We start from the raw sequence: 24,201 nt of genomic DNA, 5'->3' as shown, positions 1-24,201 counted from the left end.
CCTCACCACAACACTGAGTGTTCAGCAGTTTTTGACCAAAACAACAGGACACCCTCCCTATTGACTTGATCTTGCCCCAAGGACCTTTTTTTTTTGTTTCCCTGGATGAAAAAAGTCCTTAATGGGGAACGTTTTGCCAAGGGGGAAGAGGTGAAACAAAAAACGGCGGAAGCACTAAAAGGCGTCAAAATCAATGAGTTCAAAAACTGTTTTGAGCAGTGGAAAAAACGTCTTGATAGGTGTATTGCATCAAATGGAGAGTATTTTGAAGGTGGCTGAAGTTTAAACATGTAAGAGTAAATACATGATTTTTTATAAATAAATTCCATTTTGGGGGGGGTCCCCTGTCATAGTACATTTGGTGAGAAAATGTAGCCAGCCCAGAATTTTCGTGGAAAAAAAAAGAATGAACAGTGAATGTTCAACACAGTTGCACACCATAAGGATAGATGTAGCCTAAAGTGTTCAAATAAATCATCTCAATGTGAAATCTTTCCACCACTGCCCTGTAGGAAAGTTCTAGACTCCAGTTTATCTGGCCCCCACATATGGGAATACTAAAGACATTAAAGGTTCTGCCTTCATGCTCCTGTCAACTGAGTAAGAAAGGACTGCCCGGGAACCAGATGGCTGAACAACGGAGCTTATGGAAATGTTCACCTGCTTTCCCTCTTTTGCAGCTGGATCTTCAGTGGGTCCAAGTTTTGAGTGAAGGCTGGGCCACTCCCCTCAAGGGTTTTCTGCGGGAAAAGGAGTACTTGCAGGTTACCCACTTCGGCACTCTGCTAGATGGTATGGGTTTTTCTTTGTTCCTTTGTCTTTATTATTATTTTTTTTGTTCTTTGGCCAATTCAATGAAGTGTCCCAAATCATGACAGTTTCTGTTTTCTTCTTGATGGGCACATTCATGACAACCGCTGAAGGACCGCTACCATGGTGTCAAGGAAAGGGGGACTTCCTTTGGACTCAGACATCCTAGCATCCATGATCTACTTCTGCCACATACTCCCGTGGCTTTGGAAAAGTCACTTCACTTGTTAGAACTTTAGTTATTACGTCATCGTGTCCCTGCCTTGTGTAAGTCAAGAGTGATTCAGCCGATGGATTTCTAGACTGTACAATTCTGACCATTGATTTTGCTCATTTCCTCTCTTTTCTGTTGACCTCCCATCTCCAAATGGTTCAGAGCTTGCTCAAGAACACATTACCCAGCCTTGGAACTTCCCTTTCTTGCTACTCTCTGTTATTAAAGAGAAATATCTTTCTCAGAGTCTTAATAGGAGCCAATCTTTGGTTTGTAAATCTTATTGTGAAAACATTTAGACCACTTACGGCATGTCTGATTCTATTACATATGAGCTTCCATTTGAACAGATTTACTGGTTATCCTCAAAGGATTATCGATTGTTGAAAAACAAGGAACTGAAGGTCTTCCCTTCACACAGAGCCAAGAGATGGTTACGACTGTTTTACTTCCACCGGCCCTTTGTTGGCCCCGGATACTTAGAAGGCAGCAGCAGACAGGCAGAAGTGTAGTTGCCGGATGCTAGGACCCTCTGGACAATGCGGTCGACTCCACACACATTGCTGACCTGCAGGGCACCACTCACCTTCCAGGTTGCTCAGTAAACCATCATTGCAGCAGCTGCTTTCCTTGGTGGATGCTCGAGTGTCAGCATTCATGCCCATGCATGCAGTACAGGGCCTGGCAGAAGTAACGCCTGCTTGAGTGTGGTTGGTGGGGTAATAATATGGGTGTAATAATTTATAGTTTCAATTTGACCATTTCACCTAAAATGTCATATAGTATGCTTGAGTGTGGTATTGTTATGTTACAGAATTGCATGCTTATGATTCTGTAATAAAAGATTTTATAGTAAAACAGGGGCATTATTTGTGCCAGACCCTGTATATTAGAATGGCTTCATCCATTAAACTCCAACAAGGGGGCATTAAGGCAGCTTTCTGGGCACAAGCTGAATGGCTTTTAGAGTACTGATCTGGCCAAGGTCAGAAACATGTGTTCTTCAGAAAGCTTCCGGAGCCTTCTATGATCATTTCCTTCCTCGAACTGCCTGAGCTTATCAAATGGAACTTGTCTGTTACAAGACTGTGGAGAACGGCTGATAAGTGGGAGGGATGGTGGTAGAGTCACCCTGAATTTGTAATGCTGAGCAGGGCTCAAAGCTTTTAGGGAGAAAAAAATCAAATCAGATGTTCTTTCTTGGGAAGGATGTTCACATTCTGGGCCTGCTCTCTGCCTGGGGGATGGGGCATCAAGTCAGAATTAGAGCTCAAAATAAGGCTCTGGTCAAAATGGACCCTCTCCCCTCATTCCCTTTATCAGCTGTTCCATTAACAGCTGTGGCTGATAATGCCCCCAAACCTGAGACCTTCACTTCTCAGATTGAATCGCACTCCCAAAACACTTGATTTTCTACTAGCTTACCTTAATAATTATAATGCGTATCTGTACAACACTTCACTGTTTGCCAAGCATTTTCTCAGGTATTTCATTTGATTCTCATGGAAGCTCTGGAAGACAAGCAACTATTTTATCCCACTTTACAGATGAGGAAACTGACCTCAGGTCAGGCACTTTGCTGAAGTTCCTACCACGGGTGGGTGAGGGGCTCAAGACCAGAGACCAGAGTCTCTTGACTACTGGCCCAGGGCTCTTTCCGTATCCGGCTGCTCCCCAGATGGCCTTTCCAATAGGAGTTAGTAGGTTGGGATGTTTGTACAACAAACATTTATAGGCTGACCTTGACCTCAATGTCTTAATTGCAACATACGCTGAACACAAGCTGCATCACTCAGCAGCCAGCCTCGAACAAGAGGTTGACCATGGGCATACAAACCAGAGCTGTGGCCAAAAGAAATATGAGCCACCTTGAAAGTGAGGACTGTGTTACAGACACAGGACTGTAACCTTTGACTAGTATTTGTTCTTTAAAGAAAAATACCAGGGAGGTGGGTGTGGTTGCAGAGGTCAATGTTAATAGAAGCAGGGGTTCTCAACTTGGGGTCTAGGACTTCAGCAAGTGGCGACAACAAAATCCTGCAGTAGGCAAGTCATTTGTGTTTTAGGAAGGGGAGAAGAGGCATTTTTCCTGGTCATCCTAGATTTTGATGGATTCTAAAAGGAGTTTATGATCCAAAAAGATGAAGAACAGCTAATGCAGATAATCCATCTAGATAATGGAAACAAAATCTCTTGCCCTCCTTCTCATACCATTTCAATTTCATTTTATGGTGTTCTTCAATTCGCAAAACATGTTGCTTTGCTTTTTCTCATTTGGTTCTTAACTACCGTGAGGTAGGTGAAGCACTTACTACTGCTCTCCCTTCCCATGTAATCCCGGTGTTTATCACACCCCTCCCACAAGCCCACCTGTCCGAGGATACAAATGAGGTTACTTTCCCATTAACACTGAACCCACTAGTTCCCGACCCCTCCCTGCTCATATAGAAATCCCAGTTCTTTCCAAAGCCTACCCCCAAGGGTTTGTGGGATTCTCAGGAGGTATTCCCTGTGTTCCAGAGTTAGGCCCACAGCCATACGCCACTTGCCACGGGGATCTCAGTGTCTCTGCACCCACAGAGGTGCAGATCTTGCCCATTCACTCCAGTCACTACTGGCCTTCTACCCAGAGGGCTGTGGCAGTTCATGTACTTTTTTCTCAAGTGGGAAGGACTCTCTTACCAGGTTGCGGAGCCCCACAGTGTCAGAGAATTGAGTGAACAACTCTTGCAATCTGTACTCTCGCCTCTATTCTCCTACGGCTGCCAGTGGGGCTATGTGGGGGGTGGGGTAAGACCAGATGTCATGCTATTTCCGTAATCTTTACCCACTTCCAACTGGTGGGGCCTATTTCTGGGGCTTTGCGCAAGACTCCTTTGAGTCCTGTAGGAATTCTCCACTGGCTCCACCATCTACCACTGCAGCTGGAGTCCGCTGGACATGCCTGTGTAGCCCCAGGTGTAGGCAGGGTTCAAAATTCTTCACACCCTTCAGAAGCCTCCTCAACTCCTATGGAAGTCAATTAATAGAAAAAGATACCAGAGATAATATACCATTTGTGCTCTTGACTGGTGGCCCCTAGGAGGGTCATATCATGCCAGTTTTGTGAGACTTGATCATTTAACGCTAAGTTTTCCGTGGCTCTGAGTTCTCGGCGCAAGGCTTGGGGGCTTTCCTTCTATGCTGCCAGCATTTATTCCACACGTGATGTGGTCTGACTGTGGCTTTTGACATTAGACATCACATTTAATCTGTGCAGCACCACTGTGAAGACGTGCGTATGGGGAAAGAAAGGTTAAATAACTCATGTGAAGTCTCAGTTCAAATACAGGTTATCCTGGCCCTAGCAGTTGTGCTTATTCTACTGAGCATATTTTCACATCCTCTAAACATCTAGGACTCTAAGATGTTCTAGAGAAGTTTGCTTCTGTATCTTCTCCCAAAGCCTGGTTTGGAACTATTTGTAATATTTATGCCATCACATATGTGCAAGAGAAAATTTCTTTCCAAAGTTGGAGGAGCTATTGATATATGTTAAAATTATTTTTAAAACATATAGTCATCTGAAATAATGCTTTTGGATTGTATTGAATAATGTTCAGTACAAATCTGGTTTCACCAGGTTTTTGCTCTTGTATATTCTGTTTTCTAAAATAAGAGTAGCAAAGAGCTCAGAATATTTGTCGTATGTGTGAAGTTGTATAATAGGAATCTGTTCCTTGACATTGACATAGGGTTATTTTGTTAGAGAGCTGAAAACGTGTTTCTTAATTGTGTTTGTGTTTTTCTAGACATGGTCCTTTCTGGTATGTACTTTAACTTTACAAGTACCCCTTGGAAAGGGGTAGTTCAATTATTATAAGTAGATATTTTATATTAATTAGAAATGGTTGACAACCTAACTTAAATCCAAATGAACTAGTTGGACTTGCTAACAGTTCTTGATCTGACCAGTTCTAATAGAATAGTACTACATTCTTCCGTTGACTGGGGTCCAAATAACAGGAAATTTCTGGATGAGATGCAGCTGTTGTTTATAATGTATTTGGCTGACAAAAGTAAACTTGTTTCTAAATTGTTGCACATTTTGTTCCTGAGATTTTAAAAGTTTGTGATGTTCTCCACTATTTACTTCTCCTGAGTATTGGTCTTGTGTAGTTTCACAAATCTGGAAACTTTTCCCATAACATTTATTAAACATTTTTAATTGCAGAAGGACAAGTCAATTTTAGATGCAATTTAAAGTGGATGCACCTGGGTGGATTGTGAGTGATGTACTTCACTTATTTGTGATGTGTGATTATGTGTGAATTTAACCCACAGCAGTGATGACGGACAGTTACAGAACTGGGAATAAACACACACTCGCTGTGACCATAAACTTCTGTGCTGTCCCAGGATGAAAAGGTTAAATTCTAAAGATATCATTTATCTTTGGTATTTTTCCCCATTGTTGTTTTTTTCTTTAAAAAGCCAAAATAAGTAATAAAAAGTACTTTAGTTTCTTTCTTAGAAACAGCCCCAAACAGCCAATAAGTAGATCTAAGAGGTTAAAACAGAAGGCTTGAAAATTATTTAAAGCAAAAGTAAAATTATTCACTTGAACATGAAGTTATGTGTTGGACTAACCATGGCGAAAAAACCACAATACTCTTTTCTAAAGTGAGATATATTGCAATAAAACAACCTAGGCAGTTCCCACGTAAGGTACAAGGTGGGAAAAGGCTAAAAGCCCGAGTCAGTGTTTAAAGCTATGGAAAATGTTTCAGCAGAGAGTTAAGTTGTCGGATATGTTTTGTATCAGAAAAGTAACAAAGATAATAATAAGGATACCGCAGTAAGTCTGTGTATACCTGTGCGGAGTTGTAGCTACAGGTGGCATTATTATTCAGTAGAACTTCTTTCCTCAACATCCCCCAGCTTAGCTCCCTTGCCCTGACACCCTTGTCAGGAAGTGCTGGCTCCTTGGTTTGGATTTCCACTGAAGGCCAAGACAAAGGTGGGTCACAGGCTGCACCGGGCAGGAACCTGGTGGGACTGAAGGAAGTGGCTACAAGAAAGCGGAGTATTCCTTGGGTCTCAGCCCAGAATAATTGACGGAAGACACCACTACAAGCGCGCTGCAGTCAGAGCTAGGCTTCCTCCAGCACCCTGCCCTTCTTGTGCTTTGCATTTTGTTTTACTTTATTTGGGTCAAGTCACTCTTTACAAGCAATGTGGTCAGTATTCCACAATCAACAGAGAACATGATTTCTAACTAGATCATCGGTATCCTTGAAGGTGTTGTTAACCTCTCTCTTTTTTTCTCAAGGACACTATACAATTGGTTTAATTATCTTTCACCATAAACCTCCACTGATACAAGCGTTTACAGTATGCTTCCTCCCAGCAACCCAGGGAAATACATATTACTTATTATACCAGTTTTCAGGTGGGGACATTGAGCAGAGAAAGTGAAGGACACAGGTAGCAAAGGGAGAACATCCGACTGGGTTTAGTGTGCTCTGAGCAGGGCTTGGCCTCTCTATTGCCTATAAACTTTGAAACAAAGGAGTTATTTGAGTGACAAAACCCATTACTTTCTGTGCACAATGTCTTTTTCTTGGCTTGTAAGGGCTCCCTGAGCAGGTTATGGGGTTTATGACAGGGTTTCTTTATTGCTGGCAGTTGCTGTCTGTATCTTGTGACATTCCTTACGTCCCAGGAACTTCTGAAGAAAATTTAAAAGGTGTAAAGTGAGAAGCCTGGAAACTCCGGTTTTATAGCTACTAGAGAGGGTGTTTTGCCCCCGAAATGGAAGTCAGATCTCAGATCTTTCATTCTATTGGAGGCATTCTAAATGTTGGACTTTGAAAATTAGGTTGAAAATACTTCATTAATTTGTGGTACATTCCTCAAATCCAGAAGTAACTACATTTGTTTTCTCCAGAGTTCAATATTTTCTTTACTCATCTTCCTTTCATTTCCTTCTGTGTCTTACACTCGGGAACTCCCCAGAAATCTCCCCCATGTTCTTTAATGCCTCCATTTCCTTACCTGTAAGTACAATTGACGTATTGGTGACACTGTTAGAATGTCATTACAGAAGGGAGAACAGCTGTGTGCTTTTTTTACCTCGATTATCCGACTCCATTAAAAAAGTAGATATTTCCAGGGTGCCAAACTGCATCCTTTTAAGACCCAAACTAAAAAACAAACAACTACACCTTTTAACCATTTTATCTAGAAACATTTAAAAAATATCCTTCTAAAAAGAACAAATAACTCGTTATTCACTTATAAAAAAAAGAAAGGAAACTTTACAAACTGACCCCACCCTCCCTCGTTCTATGCGTCAGGTAGCTGAGCTCCCAGGTGAGGGTGCCCTGGGGCCAGGGAGGCCAGGCGGACAGGCGGACTGTTGGCCTCACACTGAAGGAGCCCCCGTCAGTCTGTGTTTTTAGTTTCTGTATTAATGTGGTTTTTTTCCAGAGAAATAGGACAGAGAGAGAGGAAGGGAGGGATGAAGGAAGAGAGAGAGAAAGATTTATTTCTTTGTTTCTTTATTTTAAGGAGTCAATGCAGGCAATTGCAGAGGCTTAACAAGTCCCAAATCTTCAGGGTAGGCTGACAGGCAGTAGACCCAGGGAAGAGTTACAGTACAAGTCCAAAGGCAGTCTGTATTACCGAATCGTACACCCGAAACCTACATAATTTTGTTAACCAATGTCACCCCAGTAAATTCAATAAAAAAAGAAAAAACGTAGTCTGCTGGCAGAATTCCCTCTGCTCCCTGGGAGGTCAGACTTTTTCTGTGAAAGCCTTCAAATGCGTGGATGAGGCCCGCCACCTCACAGAGGGTGATACGCTTTACTCAGTAGATTAAATGTTAATCTCATCTAAAAATGCCTTCAGAGAAATGTTTGAAATCTAGAATAACGTTTGACCAGACATCTGGGTACTGTGACACATAATTTTATGTCGACACATGAAATTAGCGATCACAGTTTCTGGTTTTCGATAGTTTTCCTGTCTCTTCCTCTGTGGTCAAGCCATCATTTGACATTTCTCGCCCCTGAAAATGTGAGTTTTCTGAACACCACATGCCACACCTTTCCGTTTGCTGCGGGTGTGCTAGGAAGCCAGAGTATCCGGTTTACTCAGATACCTTTTAAAGTAAGAGACTCGGTGTAAAGGTGGAAGTGCTCCCTCTCCAGAGCAAGTGCTTGAGCTGTAGTTGATAAATGTTGTGTTGGCTTTCACTCCACCCTGTTTTTCTGACTGATGCTTCTTTTCAAAAACATTTACAGGTGACACTGTGCCTGCACCACAGTAAACAAAGAACAGTTTGGGGTTCTGTTGGTTAATATTGTCTGGGGTTTTTTTTTCTTTTTCAATTCAATATGTTGGCAGTGCAGGTAGAGACTTGCAGATCGTAAATTACTTGCCAACGGTGTTACCAGGTTCATTTCCAGGAAAGACTGGAGGTTTTTGGATTGGTTTGGTTTGACAACCTTTACTTTGTTTAATTGGGATCTTAAAGACTTTAAGCTTCCTAGTGCATTGAGGCCAAGACCAAGCTTTAAGAAGGGAGCCCAGAAGGGAGACACCCCTGGCCAGTCACCCAAATTACTGAAGCAACCTCCATGATTTGCAACTCAGCCTGTTTTTCACAAATGCCCCACCTCCTGCTTTGAGATGCCCTGTGAGCACTTCTCTTCACAGACTCCCGGGAGACTGGGGCAGGCTACCCAATCGTGCTGCTTGTAGGCCTCAGGGCCTACTGCAGGGACTGTTTGGAAGGGACACTGTGCACATCCGCGTCACCCTTACAGGACAGCATACTCCGTATCCCATGCTCACGCACCACGTGGCTCTTCCTACAGACGGAGTGATCAACCTGAGCGTTCCCATCGTGCTGCCGGTCTCTGCGGACGATAAGACGCGGCTGGAAGGGTGCAGCAAGGTGGTCCTGACGCATAGCGGACGGAGGGTGGCTGTCCTGCAAGACCCTGAGTTCTATGAACATCGGAAAGAGGAGCGGTGCTCCCGTGTGTGGGGGACCACGTGCGCCAAACATCCCCACATCAAAGTAAGTCGCCAAACCTTTGGAAAGGTTTCCTGGATCTCTTCCAAGTTGGCACAGAAATAGTTCTTTTTAATTCCTTCATGAAGGACTTAGAAAAACTGGGGTTAGATGGAAGAATACATTTCTAAGGGAGGTTTTGCAGGCTTTGCTTTGGAGATCTTTTTAGAAAGGGGCGAAGAAATGTCTTTATTCTGAGGGCTGGTCTAAATGATCTCTTGTGTCCTTGGACCCAGTGATGTCTGGGTCTCGGAGCTAAATGGAGAACAACTGTGCTGGGTAGATAATTTAGTTTAGCATCATGAGTAACCGTGACTATGCACAAAACCACAGCCAGACCTTGCAGTCCTGTCCATCCTGAAAATTTACAAGGGAAGTCAGTTTCTTCATACAGAAGGAGTCCGACCAACCACTGGACAGAGACTCAGAGTTCATGTTCTGTGGCCAGGGTAGGGGTCAGTGACATCCTTTCAGGGAACAAAAATCAGTACAGATATTGGCAGAGTTTCCAGAGGGAAAAACACCACATTTTCATCAGTGGATATTTTTTAGGTTGAAAAATGTATTCATCTGATTAGGATCATTTCAAGTCTGTCCTACCTAAACACAAAATAGACTAAAACTCCTCAGATTCCTTTACAATTTCTAATTGTTTTGGGTGGTGGGGTGGGAATGGAGAGTATTATGGAATTGCTGGAGGTGATTCATTTCCCATAAAGAAAAATAGGTGAAATTGATTCCAAAAATCATTTCTCATCTGAGATTAAAGTATTAGGGCTGAGATTTAAAGAGACATATACTGCTAATTTGACTTGTCCAATTCCCTAGCTGGGGTAACTAAATTTCAGAAAGCTCACAGGAGGAGGCCAGTCTGAGCCCAGGAGACCCTTAAAAGCGCATCTTCTCTCTGGGCCTCAGTTTCTTCATTTATAAAAGGAGGGGTCCAGACTCTAAATAACTCCAAGATCTCTTTCAGCCCTGAGACCCTGTAAAATGGATGTTTAAACAAACCTGTCTGAATCTGTCGGGCAAACTTATGTCTTATTTTTTTTCCCAGTTGTGCAATGTTGCAAGATAGGAAGGGCCTTTTCAAGGCCGCTGGAGGCAACCCCTGATGCCAGAGGTCAGTTGGCCACAAAGCAGCTTTTCGTTTATTGGACCCAATTCTCCACCCTGCAGATAAGCATCTTTAACCTTAACGCACATCCAGCTCAAAGCCCTCTGCACAGTTTCTCTCCCAGAGGCTGGCGGACTGTCCTGGACATTGAGTGCTGCTGGAGGAATTGTGTTCTGGGCCTTAGTCTGTGCCTGTTTCATTCCTTTCCTGATAGTAACCATAAGGTTTGTGATTTCAAATTCACTCAGTCACCTAAGGAATGGTTGTCTGTCATCATGCCTGCTGACGTAGTTCCACCAACCAAACAGAACCTAAGGAAGCTCTTAAACAACTATTTCTCTTTATCTTGTCTTGCCACATGTGTTGGCAGTTGGAGCTCAGACTTTCTTAGAAGCCAGGGAGAGTGGCGATGTGACTGTGACCTTGACAATAGAGTCAGTGACTCTGTACCATGAGGTTATTAGAGGGACTCTGGAAACACTCCCAGTGAGCCGTCTGGTGGTGAGAAGTGGTGGTGACCAGAGGGAGAAAGCCACTCAGCCTGCACACACTACACTTGCAGTGCGGACGGTGTGTTCACCAGCCACGCAACACGTGTGTTTTATTGGGAAGGAAACTCTGCACTGTATTTTTTTAGTACCTTGAAGTTCACATAATACTTAAATATCTTTCTTATTAAAAAAAAGCCCAAACCTTCCAAAAGTAATTTCCACGCGGCGCTGGGAGTGATTTTGCATGGAAAAATGGTCAGAGTCATCAGGGAAAGGGCCTGCCCCTGTTGCACTGCTCCGCAGTGATGTCACCTTGACCTTCCATCCGAGTCATCCCAACCCCCTCTCTCGCCTCTACTATGGAACCCTGTGACGGGACCGCAGATGAAAGCAGGAGGAGGAGCTGGTGAAACTTACTAAACTAATGCTTGGGGGAGCCCTGTTGCCCTTCATCCGTGGCTCTCAAAGCTCTTCCAAACAGTAATTATTTCTCACAACGCTCTCGTGAAATAGCTAAGAATGGTCACTCCTATTTTACAGATGTAGAAACCAAGAGAACAGGGTGTGACTTCCCTTCAGCTCCGCAGGACCGTACAGTCACTTCCATCATCAGAGCCACCCGGGGAGCTTTAACAGTTACCCCCGACAGGATCCCATCCTCACAGAGTTGAATTGCCCTGGGGTCAGTTCTGGGTGGGGGGTTAGAGTTCCCTGTGGTTCCACGGTACTGCGCAGGCTGAGAACCCCTGCATGAGACCTTACCCAGAGCTCTCTCCTGTGTGGCTCCCCCTGGACTTATCCTGCAAGTGCCTCACATTCCACAGGGGCAACCTCGCCCCCGACCCGATTCCTTTTCTGTGTCCCCCTGCTGAGTGGGCGGCTCCCAACCCCTGCGTTGGCCATGTCCCAAACCTGGATGTCGTTCTTACTTCTGTCTTCTCCCTTGTTCAGTCAGCCACCAGTCCTGACGTTTCTGCCTCTTGAACTGCTTGAGTCTGTCCACTTCTCTTCTGTTCCAACTCATGCCAGGACATTTTGTTTCTTCCCTGTCTCTTGGCTTTCTTCTCTCTGATACTTTCTCCATCCTTTGCTAGAGGGAACTGTTGAAGCTTTACTTGGGAATTCTTTGTGAAGATACGACTCCATACTACCTCTTACCACCGTCTCTCAACATATTCTCTCCTCCCCCATTCTCCCCACTCATCATCCTCTTTGCACATGCTATTCCCTCAACCTAGGACACTGTTCCTTCACCCCTGCCTCCCCACCTTATTTGTTACTCCTTTCCCATTTAAGAAATTGGTCTTACTCCCATGACCTATGAACCTGACTGGGTGTCCCTTTGTCCTCCCAGAGTACTTTGCCTTGGTCCTGTGCACACCGGTCCCACAGTATTGTTACCCATTTACTCTTCTGTCAACCCACTCAGACTTCCAAACCATCATCTAGACCACATCTAGATCTGCCTTGATCACCATCAAATCCCCAGCAGCAAGGCCAGGGCGGGGCACACAGTAAGTGCTGCCTGGATGGAGGATGAACGGAAGATGACTTTGAAGGCAATGCTGAAATATCAGCGTGGAGACTGCTGATGAGGGGCAGTGAGTGCAATGGGAAGAGAGCTTTGTTTGGAGGAGTCAGCTGTTTGCACTTGAACTCTGCCACCTCCCCTCTGTAAAGCTGCCGTCTCATCTGAAAACGAGGGCATTCCGTCCACAAGTTCCTTACAGCTCCGAACTCCGTCACTATGACAGAGGTCACAGACATGAATAATCTCCACTTATGTAACATTAGTTTTTATTCTCAACTCCGTTCTCTGAACACTTTCATCCCGACCTTCTTTTCCTGATGTCACCATTTCTCCCTTCCTTTTGCTTTTTTCTCTCTTCTCTCCCCTTTTCATTTGACCTTTGCCCCTTCCTGTCCTCAGCTGCTCCTCTCCTGCTTTGCGTGTTCCCTTTTCCTCTCCAGGTTGTCTCTTTCAAGTCCTCCTCCCTTGATCTTTGTGAGCCAATTCACCTCTTCACAGCCTTCCTCCTACTGTTTGAAGTCATCCTCTCTACTTTTTGCATTCCTGCTGTCTGTGATTCGGAGCCCAGTTCCCTTTCACTGCTTCACCAGCCTCCCCGAAAGTCTGCTGCTCATTTCACTGTGTGCGTGTACAGTTCCGCAAACTCTCTAGCTGTGTGTGGTCTCTTGCCTGTCTTTGGCAGGAGGTGGGGACTTCTAGGAAATTAGGCAGAGCCACAGTTTGGGGGACCGTTTGATCACCTTGGGGAGAGAAATGCCCTTTATCCCTCTCTAACCCAGTAAAACCAGAAAAATAGTTTTGGCCTTGCTCTTCAAACAGGCACATTTTAGGATAGGTAGTGCACGAAATTGGTTCAATGTTGCCTTACAGCTAGAACCAGTACAGTGTGGGCCCCTAGTGTCTAGAATGAGTTACTACACTCCCAGGGATTTGGGATCTTAAATCCTTCCAAAGTTTATCTATAGTCTAACTTAAGCAATGAGGAGAAAATAAATGTATGGGTATAGGTAATTGAAAATATTCTCGTTAAGTGATTTTTCTGAGCACAAAGTTTCAAAAGGGGGCCACCAAGACGTAACCAAATCCCTTGTACAATCACCCTCTCTCCCCCCAGGGCTTCTCAGCCACAGCGCTGTTGGTGGTTGGGCTGGATAATTCCTTGCGGGAGGGGCTGTCCTGTGCAATGTAGGATATTGAGTAGCACCGCTGGCCTCTCCACACTAGATGCCAATAGCATACCCTCCCCATCCGTCATGACAATCAAAATTGTCTTCAGATGTTGTCAAATGTCACCAGGGGAGGTAGAGTCGCCCACTGTTGAGAACTGCATTCCCTGCACCCTTGTGAATTCCCTGCAGGTCATTGTGAACCCTGCGTCTGGCCAGGACAGGAAATGTGAACCAGAGCTACACCGTCACCACCGATGGATCGATCAGTCAGCTCTCTCCCCACCCTTGCCTCCCTCTCCTCTGCTGACATTTCAGATGGCCAGGGCAGGGCAAAAGGCAGTTGTGGGATCCGACCAGATGAAGGGTCGGAAGACCATTATTTGACTGAGGAATAAGATTTCTACGTCCTGATGCTTGAGTACAGACACTTGCTCTGAGTCACAGTTGCTTGTACTGCAACATAAGTTTAAAGGAAACGAAGGTTGTCATTGTTTTCTTTTTTGTGAGTTCATTGAGATATACTTGACATAATACGTTGTGTAAGTTTAAGGTGTAGACGTAAAAGCCACGGTCCGGTGCCACCAAGTGGGTGGCGATGCCGGAACTGTGTGCTGTCAGGCCCGAGGGCCTGCTCCCGCCCTGCGAGGGGAGCGCTGACCCTCTCTCCCCCACCCTACTTTGACCATTCCTCACACCTCGTGTGTGTGGGTCCCACAGTAGAAATACAAACGGAAGCCCACACACTATCTAAAAGTTATATATCTAACTAATAAACTTAAATAAAAAATGTTCCACCTTTCTACTTTGACAACTATGCTTTAGTAACAATCTGGAAGGCCAGGTTCAAATTCAGGCATTTTCGTTCTGCACCAGAATATGGGAGTGTGCAGAGTCCGCTCTTGGCCTGAAGCAAAACCGACCTTCCCTTTCTGTGCTTGGCCTTGACCCATTTCATGAAGGCACTCGGGGTCTATTTTGTTTCTCAGTTTTAATTTCTACCATGGAAAACGATAGATATAACCCACCTAAACAAAAGTTCTTTGACAGTTCTCAATAAATTTTAAGAGTATAAAAGGGTCCAGGGACCAAAAAGTTTGGTAACTACCATGCTAGAAACACTGCAGGGGCTCAAGGCAGTTTTTCAACAATAACCCAAGACTGGCCCAGAAGGAGAAAATTTTTCAGATAAATAGAAATCAATATTATTTACTAATTTTACTGATTGTTTTTCTAGATGGTGATGGAAAGTGGGGATTGGCTGGTCGGTGGAGACCTTCAGGTGCTGGAGAGAATCAGGTGGAATGATGGGCTGGACCAGTACCGCCTGACCCCTCTGGAGCTCAAACAGAAATTTAAGGAAATGAAAGCTGGTACGTAGGCTGGCTCTGACGCCTTTGCTGCTACTCCTTCCACCCTCTGATTACAGAATTGAGACTGTCAGGAACAGCATGTTTATAGTATTAAAAAGACGGAAACATCTTCCATCGATATGTCTGTTGATATGGAAACAGTTTATAAAGTTGAATTGCATCCATACACTGGAATACTATCCAGCAGGTAGAAATACACACCAACACAAGAAAGATACCCAAAGTGTATTTAGCAAGTGAAGAAGCAACTTGAAGAACCTTATGTATAACGTAATTTTGGAAAACAAAATAAAATAACTTAAAAAAAATCTCAATGCTATTTCTGTGTATAGAGGCAGGAATGTCTCCTGCAGCAGCTGCCTCTTGGGTATGGAGCTGGACCAAGGGGAGTGGAAGATTCTCACTTCCTGTATTTTGAAAAAGAGAGAAAAAGTAAATGATAGGATTATGGGTTTTTATATTCTGTTTTGGACTTCTCTATATTTCCCAAGTTTTTATAATGGCTATGTATAATTTCGTAACCAGAAAGAAAAATTAAGGCTCTCAGGTATCCATCACAGTGGAGTCGGCTTTATTTATTTTTTTAAATTGATTTTAGAGAAAGAGAGGAAAGGCGAGAGAGAAAAATCCTTGGTGTTCTTGTATGTGCCCTGGCCAGGGATCAAACCTGCAGCCTTGGCATATTGGGACAATGCTCCAACCAACTGAGCTACCAGGCCGGGTCCATAAGTGAAGTAGTTTTGAAGATTTCCTTAAAGAGAAGGTGAAATTTAGTTTATATCTCTAGGTTGTTGAGACCTTGCAGACGCTGCAGAAAATGCCCCCCACTGTCATTCACCTCCTGGGGAAGGGAGACTGCAGCAGGAAATAAGAGGGTGAAGGCAGCGGGCACCCGCCTGAGCCTTGGTTTGCTGTAAAGGTCCTGGCAGCAAATGTTTTTGTTTCTGAATCAGACTCTCCCTCGGAGGCTTCCTGCCTCTGTGTCCTGTGTAAGCAGGCTGACATTGGCTGGTACCTTTGGAGTGACACCCCTAGAGACCCAGGTGGATTCTCCAGCTTATAATCAAAAACAACTGGATATAATGAATACACTGAACCATGCATATAGCTGTGTCTTTCCTTCCTGTTCCTGAAGACAAGTGATGCTGCATTTCTTTGACCTTGGCTTTTATGTTTCCCGTGCCCAGATGTGGTGTTTGCCTTCCAGTTGCGCAATCCTGTGCACAATGGCCACGCTCTGTTGATGCAGGACACCCGCCGCCAGCTCCTGGAGCGGGGCTACAAGAACCCGGTCCTCCTGCTCCACCCTCTGGGTGGCTGGACCAAGGATGACGATGTGCCCCTGGACTGGCGGATGAAGCAGCACGCAGCTGTGCTCGAAGAAGGGGTCCTGGATCCCAAGTCAACCATCGTTGCCATCTTCCCATCTCCCATGCTGTATGCTGGCCCCACAGAGGTGAGCAGTTCCTGAGCTGGGCTGCGGGCCTCAAAAGTGCAGGCTCCAACTTTATGTACAAGAGCCAATGAGTCTCTGGGCTCTTTCTTCACCACGAGCAGGTTCTGAAATCTGGGCTCTCTTCTTTATCCAACTTAATTATGTTTCCACTTAATGCTTATAAAAGTGCTAGAAACATCAAATCAAGCCTGTTACACACTGCCTTTGAGAATATAGAAGGTGGCACGTAAACGAGGTGAATAATGCAAGTTTACTGGTTTACAAGGCAAGTGGTGTCTAACCTGATATTCAGTGTCCAAAGTTCCAGTTACTCCGACTGTCCGTGCTCTGTGAGCTGCATTAGTAGCTCATGGAGAATATGTTTTCAAAAGCTTAGGGTCTCCCTTTCGATCACACAGCGAGCCTGTCAAACAGAGACCTTCTATGCCCCACTGTACCACCAGCGGAGCGGATTCGAACAAGTTTGCGGGAAGTATGATGAATAGAAAGGGTCTCAACCCTTTGGAATGCCCCAAACTGAGTTTAACAAATTAATTCTCTTCAACCAGATCAAAGCGTCAGGCCGCCTCGTCTCCTCTCCATCCTCTGTATTTCCATCTGAGCAAGAAAGAGGACAATTCATTTTGAAATTCCATTGCGTGTTGAACTAGAGTCACCGTCTGCATATGAAAGGCAGTTAGCTCATTCTTGGCAGTCACATAAGAGATAGTGAAGTTTGTAATTTCCTTTCAGCTGTGATTTATTCTGAATAGGGAAGTAAAATTCACAGTTCTGTAAACAGTAAGATCAGACTGCTCCTGGTCTGCAGGCCTGTTTGGAGAGACTAGGAAAGACAACCTCAGGTTCTAAGAGGGGGGATTCTAACCTTTAAGCTCCTGTCCTACCCAGCATAACCAAGCAGGTGAAGAAGAGACCTTGGGGCCTTTAGATACCTGAGTTTCTTGCAATTATTAGTTGACCCAAATTACTGAATTACTTTTTAAAGCAGAATAATGGTGTAAATGGGGACCCCCAGAACCAGCCAGTGATGACCAGCAGGTCCCTTATGTGCTGTTTCCTAGGTCCAGTGGCACTGCAGGTCCCGGATGATTGCAGGAGCCAACTTCTACATTGTGGGCCGGGACCCTGCAGGAATGCCCCACCCTGAGACCAAGAAAGATCTGTATGAACCCACTCATGGGGGCAAGGTCCTGAGCATGGCCCCCGGCCTCACCTCTGTGGAAATCCTTCCATTCCGAGTGGCTGCCTACAACAAAGCCAAAAAAGCCATGGACTTCTATGACCCAGAAAGGTAGGTGTTCAAAGGAAACTTCTGTACATCTGTACAACTGGAACATTGAAGCAAAATTCTGGCCTTTGGAAAACTCCAGTGCATCCCCATGCTTCTAACTGGCATGGGCATGCCTTGACAGCCGAGACCCGACTTATACATTTTGTGTTCCCTAAAGTTGTAGCACAGCCCTATGAATAGAGTAGGTGGCCCGTAAACATTTCTTGTTTAACATACATTTCTTGAGCATCAGGACTGCGTGCCTGGCACATTAAGTAGAAGGAAGTCCACACAGAAAAAGGTTTTAATGAGTGTATGGCGTACTCACCGTGCTCAGAGCTCAGAGAAGTAGGCTGAGCAACAGAAGACACTTCCCGGGAGCAGCGTGGATCCAGAGTAAATAGTGAGAGCGCAGCTGCCATTATCTCCCCTTCTTCCGCAAGTTCCTTACTGAGCTGGGGATTTAGCAATTTCCATGTTAGAAGATGCGGCATTTTACGGGAGGAAAAAAAGGTGGTCTCAAAACCTGTAGCATAGTCCAGGGTGCTGTAAGGAAGACATTATTTACCTACCAGAGTTCTCTGTTCCCACCCTGTGACAGGCACAGCGAATTTGACTTCATCTCAGGAACCCGGATGAGGAAGCTGGCCCGGGAAGGAGAGAGCCCCCCAGACGGCTTCATGGCCCCCGAAGCATGGAAGGTCCTGACAGATTTCTACAGGTCCCTGGAGCAGAGCAGCTAAGCAGCCCAGAGTTTCTTTCTCAAGTGCTCTTCAGTCCCTGTTCTACTTTTGTGATCAGATGCTCCGTACACAATTGTTTCTCAATGCCTGATTTTGGAGTTTTATAATGAGGTGAAAATTCTGTCTAAAAAGTCAACTTCAGTACACATAGAGAAAAGTCAAACTGAAGACCAAATCTTAGCAGATGAAAGCAATATTGTTATCACTTTAGAATGAAATTAATTGTATTGTCTGCTGCATCTGAGCAGGTAGGCCCCACATTTCTTAAAGCTCTGACCATGTGTCCCGTTTACTTGCCAAGAAACAGAGCATATTTTCCAGCTTAAGTTTTGCCGACCTACACTCTCCCAATGTCATACACCAGTAATAAAATAAATCAGAAGAGCAGCAGCCTCTTCTATACAATTGACAAAATTTCATACCCAGGAGAGGTGCGCTCACGTTAAGATTCTTCCTAATATTTCACCCCGTGCTGTACACAGTCTTACTGCTTAATCTCTCATACGCTGAAGGATGAGCTGACTGGAGAAACCAAATGTGTGAAAAATGTGAATTTAATCTCGGTACTCATGGCCCTGGAGTTATATTATCTAATAAGAGAAGTCTTACAGCGCTTCTGTGAATAATGTAACTTCAGTTAGACTGTGCCTTTTCATTAAATAGCGTGGAGTGCTCTGACGAAAGGTTTCCACCCAGGACTCAGTCTGGCAATATTGTGGAAAGCGCATTTTCCTCCTCTTTGCTGTGGGCATCGTGTCCTTTGAAGAGGCTGTGCCTGTAGACTGCAGCAGCAGCAGCTGTAACTGAAAACCATTCGTACCACCAGACTAGTGAGCTGCTAGAACTGGAAAAGACCTCAGAAAACATAGAGTCCAACGCTTTCACCTGACAGGGGACCAGACTAAGACGACGTACAAGCATGTGCTTTGTGAGCTGCTGAGCACTGCAACAAAACAGAAAACTGGCATTACTGGGAAATGCTGGCGGCACTGAACGGGCCGTGGGACTCCAGTCTGGGACTCTGTCCACACACTGCAACACAGCAGCTGGGTCCGACTGGCCTCAACTGCTTATTGAAGCTCCTTGAACAGAGGGCGCTTACACAGCAGCCTTCTTAGATGCTGAAAGGGCCAGGGTTTTTAAATCCAGCTGATTTTTTTGCAGTTGGGGAAAATTTTTTTCAAAGACTTATTGCTGTTCTGAGACATCCAATCTCTGGTGGCTTTACCTCCTGGGAGGCAATCTTTTGTACTCTATGCACAATTCCTGGTGCTAAGGGATATATGAAGAAGCAGTACCTTTTATACATAGGTCTCTCTGGAAGAGACTTAAACAGGGAAAACTGTGATTTTTAAAATATTCTGTTTTTTAAAAATGCTATTCTTAGCTAATGAAAGTTCTTTTGAGAATAATATACAATGGCCACAGCAAAAGTGTACCTTTAATAATAAAGTGCCTATATTCAATTCATCAGAGGTACTCACAACTGCCTTTTTAAAAAATAGCATATTTATTGAAAACGTAAAGCAGGTAGTGCCTTAACCCATGTGTTTTGTGATTTTTAAATATATTTAAAACTGTCCTCCTGCTCTAGTGCCACACCGTATGAATGACTAGTATGTATAACTGATGCTTACTCTTAGTTTAATAAATTTCTCAAAATGAAAGCTGAGTCTTTTTTGCCTGTAATAGAGTGTGGGTTGGTCACATGACTGTTGAGGGCTTTGTGACTCCCTGTCTTTGGAAACAGCAGCGACTGTTTCAGACCATATCCACGTCATTTTAAAAACTGCTCTGAGAGTGACACAGCACCGCAGAGATATATTCAGAGAGGTCTGGGTTCCTCAGGGACCTCTGCCCAGGATTTCATTGCATGAAGATCTGAATTTTTTTCTTTTTTCTAACTTGTTCCCTTTTGCTCCACGTGCCCCCAAGGAGTATTACCAGCAGGGTGGGAAGCAGTTGTGTTTTTTTCACAGAAACTCCCACATCTTCACTGACCTCAGCCGTTGCTCCTTTCGTGTGCAGAAAGGATGCCCTCGGGAAGGCCTGCATTTTGGTTTTCTTCCTTCTCGAGTCCCCTCCTTTCTGTCCTGAAGGCTGAAAGAAAATGACTGCTACCGGTCCTCACTCCAAGTAAGACTGTTCTAACAGCCAACTCAAAGCTACCACTTGGTGCCCCTCCCTTCTTCTCCCCAGACCCTTACTTGCTGGCTGCTAGTGACAATTAGAAAGACCGAGTAGGGCAGGGAATGTGTAAGTCCGTGAAGATGTAAGTGGTGCCGAGGGGGTTGCCAAACTGTACGAGGCAGTGTGAGAAGACCCTGGAAAGGCGCGTATGTAAACCCTTCAGTCAGATGATGGCGGACTTATAAATACATCAGCACTGTACCAGGACGCAACATTTCTTTCCTACCCATAGTCCCTGCGAAAAGAAACAATCTCGGTGACTTGAGAACAGCAAAGTCCGTTTTTTCCTCATCTCCCTCCTTTCTGTTACTACCTGACTTCAAGGTTGAGCACTGGTGGGTAATCAGGAGACCAGATGGGCAGTAGGTCAATCAACCGTTCCTACGTCTAGAGCAGCGTTTCCAACTTTTCATCTTACGCACACACACAAATAATTACTGAAATTATGCAGCACACCAAAAAACATTTTTTTTGACAATTTGACAAAAAATATAGGTGTAATTTTGAATCATTCACACCAGATGGCTATTGTGTGGCTGTTGTCATTTATCTACTTGACAAGCTAAGGGAAAAGAGGTCAGTACCTAAACAGTCAGGTAATGCATGTTTTAAAAATTATTGTTGCAAAATAAAAATAAATTTTTTTATTTTCCCCTAGCATGCATTTAATTCCTTGGTCAATAGTAACTGTTATGTAATGGACCACTCATAATACACATTGACCAAATAATGAAAGTGATAGACAAGCAATTCTCCAAAGAACTACCTAATTTTTTTGTTTATATTGTATTGAAATTATTACTAAAAATAAATAGGTCAATGGCTAGAGTTTGGACATTTTCGTTTGACACAGAAAAACCAAGACAAAATAAAAATAATGCTTTTCTATGGGGCTAGAGAAGAATAATGGATGGAAGGAAGTCTTGAGCTAAGAAAAAAGCCTTTTGCAGGTGAGCCTTGGTAGTTGTCCAATGGCTTATCTTCTGTAACCGAGGTAGCTTTCCCTATGCAGCCCAGCCCCGCCACCCAGCCTGTTACCCTCTCCACTGACCTCCTAATTTGGATTAACTGCAGGGAAAGCCAGTCTCAATTAGTTCGACATCTAAATTATAAAATGTTTTTTAGAAAAAATAATAGTTTTATTACCTTCAAAAATATAAGCAACTGATGAGGTACAGCTCTTTCGATGTCACAGCATTTGTAACTGCTGGGATCGATACTACACACTTTATTCAGTAAACTTCTTAAATACAGTTGATTTGTTTCAGAAGTTTCAACTTGCTCTGCACCTGTTTTACTAAAATAACATGTGAAAGTTCTTATAAATTGCAATGTATTATAAGAACTTGTGGGTGAAGAAAGACCTTGATTTATACTTTATGGCATAAATAGTTGAAAGGTAAAGTTCAGCTTAGCACAGGTTGAAATAATGGACTATTTTCACGTGAACAACTCCAATATCAACCTGATATTTTAAACTAGTTAAAAGATTGGCCTCTGTAAGTATATTCGCCAAGAACCCACATCTATGGAAGGAATGAATTCCATCAACCACTACAGAGACATATTATATCCCCCACCCCATCCTCAAATCATAAAATTAATTATGAAAGTACCAGATCTTTGGATATTCAAAGTTAATAACCAAGGAAAACTGACAGCTCCAACAAAGCCAAGGAAATAAACGAGTTTAATAAACAGAATCCCCAGGTACATGGAATGTCTATGACTTACCTACCTAATGGCATGTTTCCTAATTCGCACCTATGAAACAAGTCCCTTTGCCACGGCTGGCAACCATCAGTGACTAAGAAAGCCATCCAGTTTAGAAGCGCTGATGATCAGTCAGAACTGCCAAGGGCCCCACACCTGCCTACCGATATGGCCACTGTCCTGTTTAATGACAAGCACATCTCTCTCAGCACTTCCATTATCACACAGATAAAGAAATGGAGCCCAGAATCAAAGATGACTTGTGTAAGGGCATGATAACCTACAGCCTTACTCACTTCCTAGCTTCCAAAACCTTTTCATATGATTTTTAAAACAATCCCAAAAGGTACACATTATGATACCTATTTACAGATAAGGGAACAGGTGTACAACAGAAGAGATTTTGCCTAAGGCCACATTGCCATATATAATAAAAATTCCACAGCTGGGAGTGCCTTGAAACCTAGAAAGTTGAAAATGAACTTTATATAACATAATAAAAACCTGAACAATTTCTTCTGCTAGAATGTAGAAGGGTACAAAAAACCTTCACTTGCATAGTAACAAAAAAAATCCAGAAAAAATTAAAACAATACTGTTCTATGAGGCCAGCAAAGAACAGTGAATGCAAAGAATTTTTCACCGACTTCCTTCCAGGGAGAAATACGCCCTTCAGAGGAAAGCAGAGAACCTTGGTCCTTGTTTATATCAGGGTAGACTCCTAGGCCTGGAGGTAGCCCTTGGAAGAACAGGCCTGATAGATGGAGAGACTGCAGGGATGAGAATTCAGCCAACACTCAGACAAGGGTGATTGGAACCTGGAAACATTCAAAAACAAACTGCCAGGCTAGACAATCCCCCTTCCCTGCATTTTGCAGAGAAAATGACAGAAGAGGGGCTGGAAGTCTTGTGCATTCTCCTGGTAACTGGATGCCAAAAACCTGTCAGAACTGAACAAAACATATAAACCTGCAACCCAAATTCCTCCCAGCTCAAACACTGCGAAGATCAAAAGACAGCTGCATGGGAGGATGAGGGTTGGATAAGCCCAGTTAACTCAATCTCATTAAAGCTACAGCCCAGAGCCAGCCTAACCAGACTAGAAGGAAGGGGAATGGCCAGGACTTCATTCTAACTGCTTATCAGAGGAAAGGAGTTAATTACCTGGAACTAAAACAAAAACCAATGTTATGCTTCAGTCTCCACTGTTCTTTCTGATACCCACTACCTGGAACCATATATATTACAAGTTAAAAATTGATCACCTAGCTAAAGAGTTGGACACACCAAATAGCTCTCCACCATTAAGAGCTCATGGGATTGGATCAAACTGTCCCTGAAGCTGTCCACACAAACTGTGCATTGCTCTTTCTTCCAGCATGCGCGCTTGGAGTTACAACACTGTCCTTCCTTTAGCATATGCTCAGGGCTCCATGTGACCAGCTGGTCATTTGTCATTTTTTGTGTCTAGCCACCTTCCTTACAATATTCAAGTTTCCTTTGGATGAAAAAATGGCTCTCCTTTTGCATTTAGTCTTGATGAGTCACTAAATCCAGATACTTGCTCTCAAACCATTTAAGCCAAAGGAGTTCATGGAGGGTCATTCTCCCAAAGCTCCAGGACTGCCAGGGGTGATTTCTGACCTGTTTATACACTCACTTCCCAGATTTTCAATCTTGAATGGATAATTTAAACAGTTGGGAGTTCATTTAATCCAGCGCAGGAATAAAAGCAAGACTCTTATGCAATTCCTGATTTAAAAAAAAAAACACCCTTTCTGGAACTTTCCAAGTTTCTAGCCTAAACCCAGTTCTTTAGCTTCCCTTTGATCTTATGAGCTCCAATATCCTTCAAATAAATTCTTTATTGCTTAGGTCAGCTGGGGGTGCCTGCCTGCAATAGAACCTCGCTGGTACTCTTGCAACACTATGGCCTGGTAGCCAGCACTCACCTCCCTCAGACATGTCTGTGAAGGACTCTATTATACTGTGTGATGTAGTACTATCCTCTGAGTACCTTGGTTATTCTTAGAATTTCTGGAAGCTACAGGCACACTCATAT

At 43.9% G+C, this 24,201-nt stretch overlaps 1 protein-coding gene and 1 non-coding gene across 4 annotated transcripts in view; one reads left to right on the top strand and one right to left on the bottom strand.

The window, feature by feature from the left end:
• The window catches only part of PAPSS2 (3'-phosphoadenosine 5'-phosphosulfate synthase 2), a 75,802-nt gene extending 51,601 nt beyond the window's left edge, over positions 1 to 24,201 (top strand). For all 3 annotated transcript variants that reach the window (XM_045197734.3, XM_053922876.2, XM_045197736.3), the window contains exons 7-12: positions 681 to 792; positions 8,890 to 9,095; positions 14,632 to 14,767; positions 15,955 to 16,223; positions 17,285 to 17,514; positions 18,095 to 24,201. In XM_045197734.3, coding sequence (XP_045053669.2) covers positions 681 to 792; positions 8,890 to 9,095; positions 14,632 to 14,767; positions 15,955 to 16,223; positions 17,285 to 17,514; positions 18,095 to 18,236 — 1,095 coding nt within the window. In that variant the 3' untranslated portion in view covers positions 18,237 to 24,201. The remainder of the gene's footprint in view (positions 1 to 680; positions 793 to 8,889; positions 9,096 to 14,631; positions 14,768 to 15,954; positions 16,224 to 17,284; positions 17,515 to 18,094) is intronic.
• Positions 13,957 to 14,076, bottom strand: LOC112307425 (U6atac minor spliceosomal RNA). The gene has a single exon (XR_002975053.2). It is a non-coding gene; the product is annotated as a U6atac minor spliceosomal RNA (small nuclear RNA).

The sequence above is a fragment of the Desmodus rotundus genome, chromosome 4, assembly GCF_022682495.2.
Source record: "Desmodus rotundus isolate HL8 chromosome 4, HLdesRot8A.1, whole genome shotgun sequence".
Classification (NCBI taxonomy): Eukaryota; Metazoa; Chordata; class Mammalia; order Chiroptera; family Phyllostomidae; genus Desmodus; species Desmodus rotundus.
Note: the sequence above shows the minus strand (reverse complement) of the source record. Positions and strands in the feature narration are given on the sequence as shown.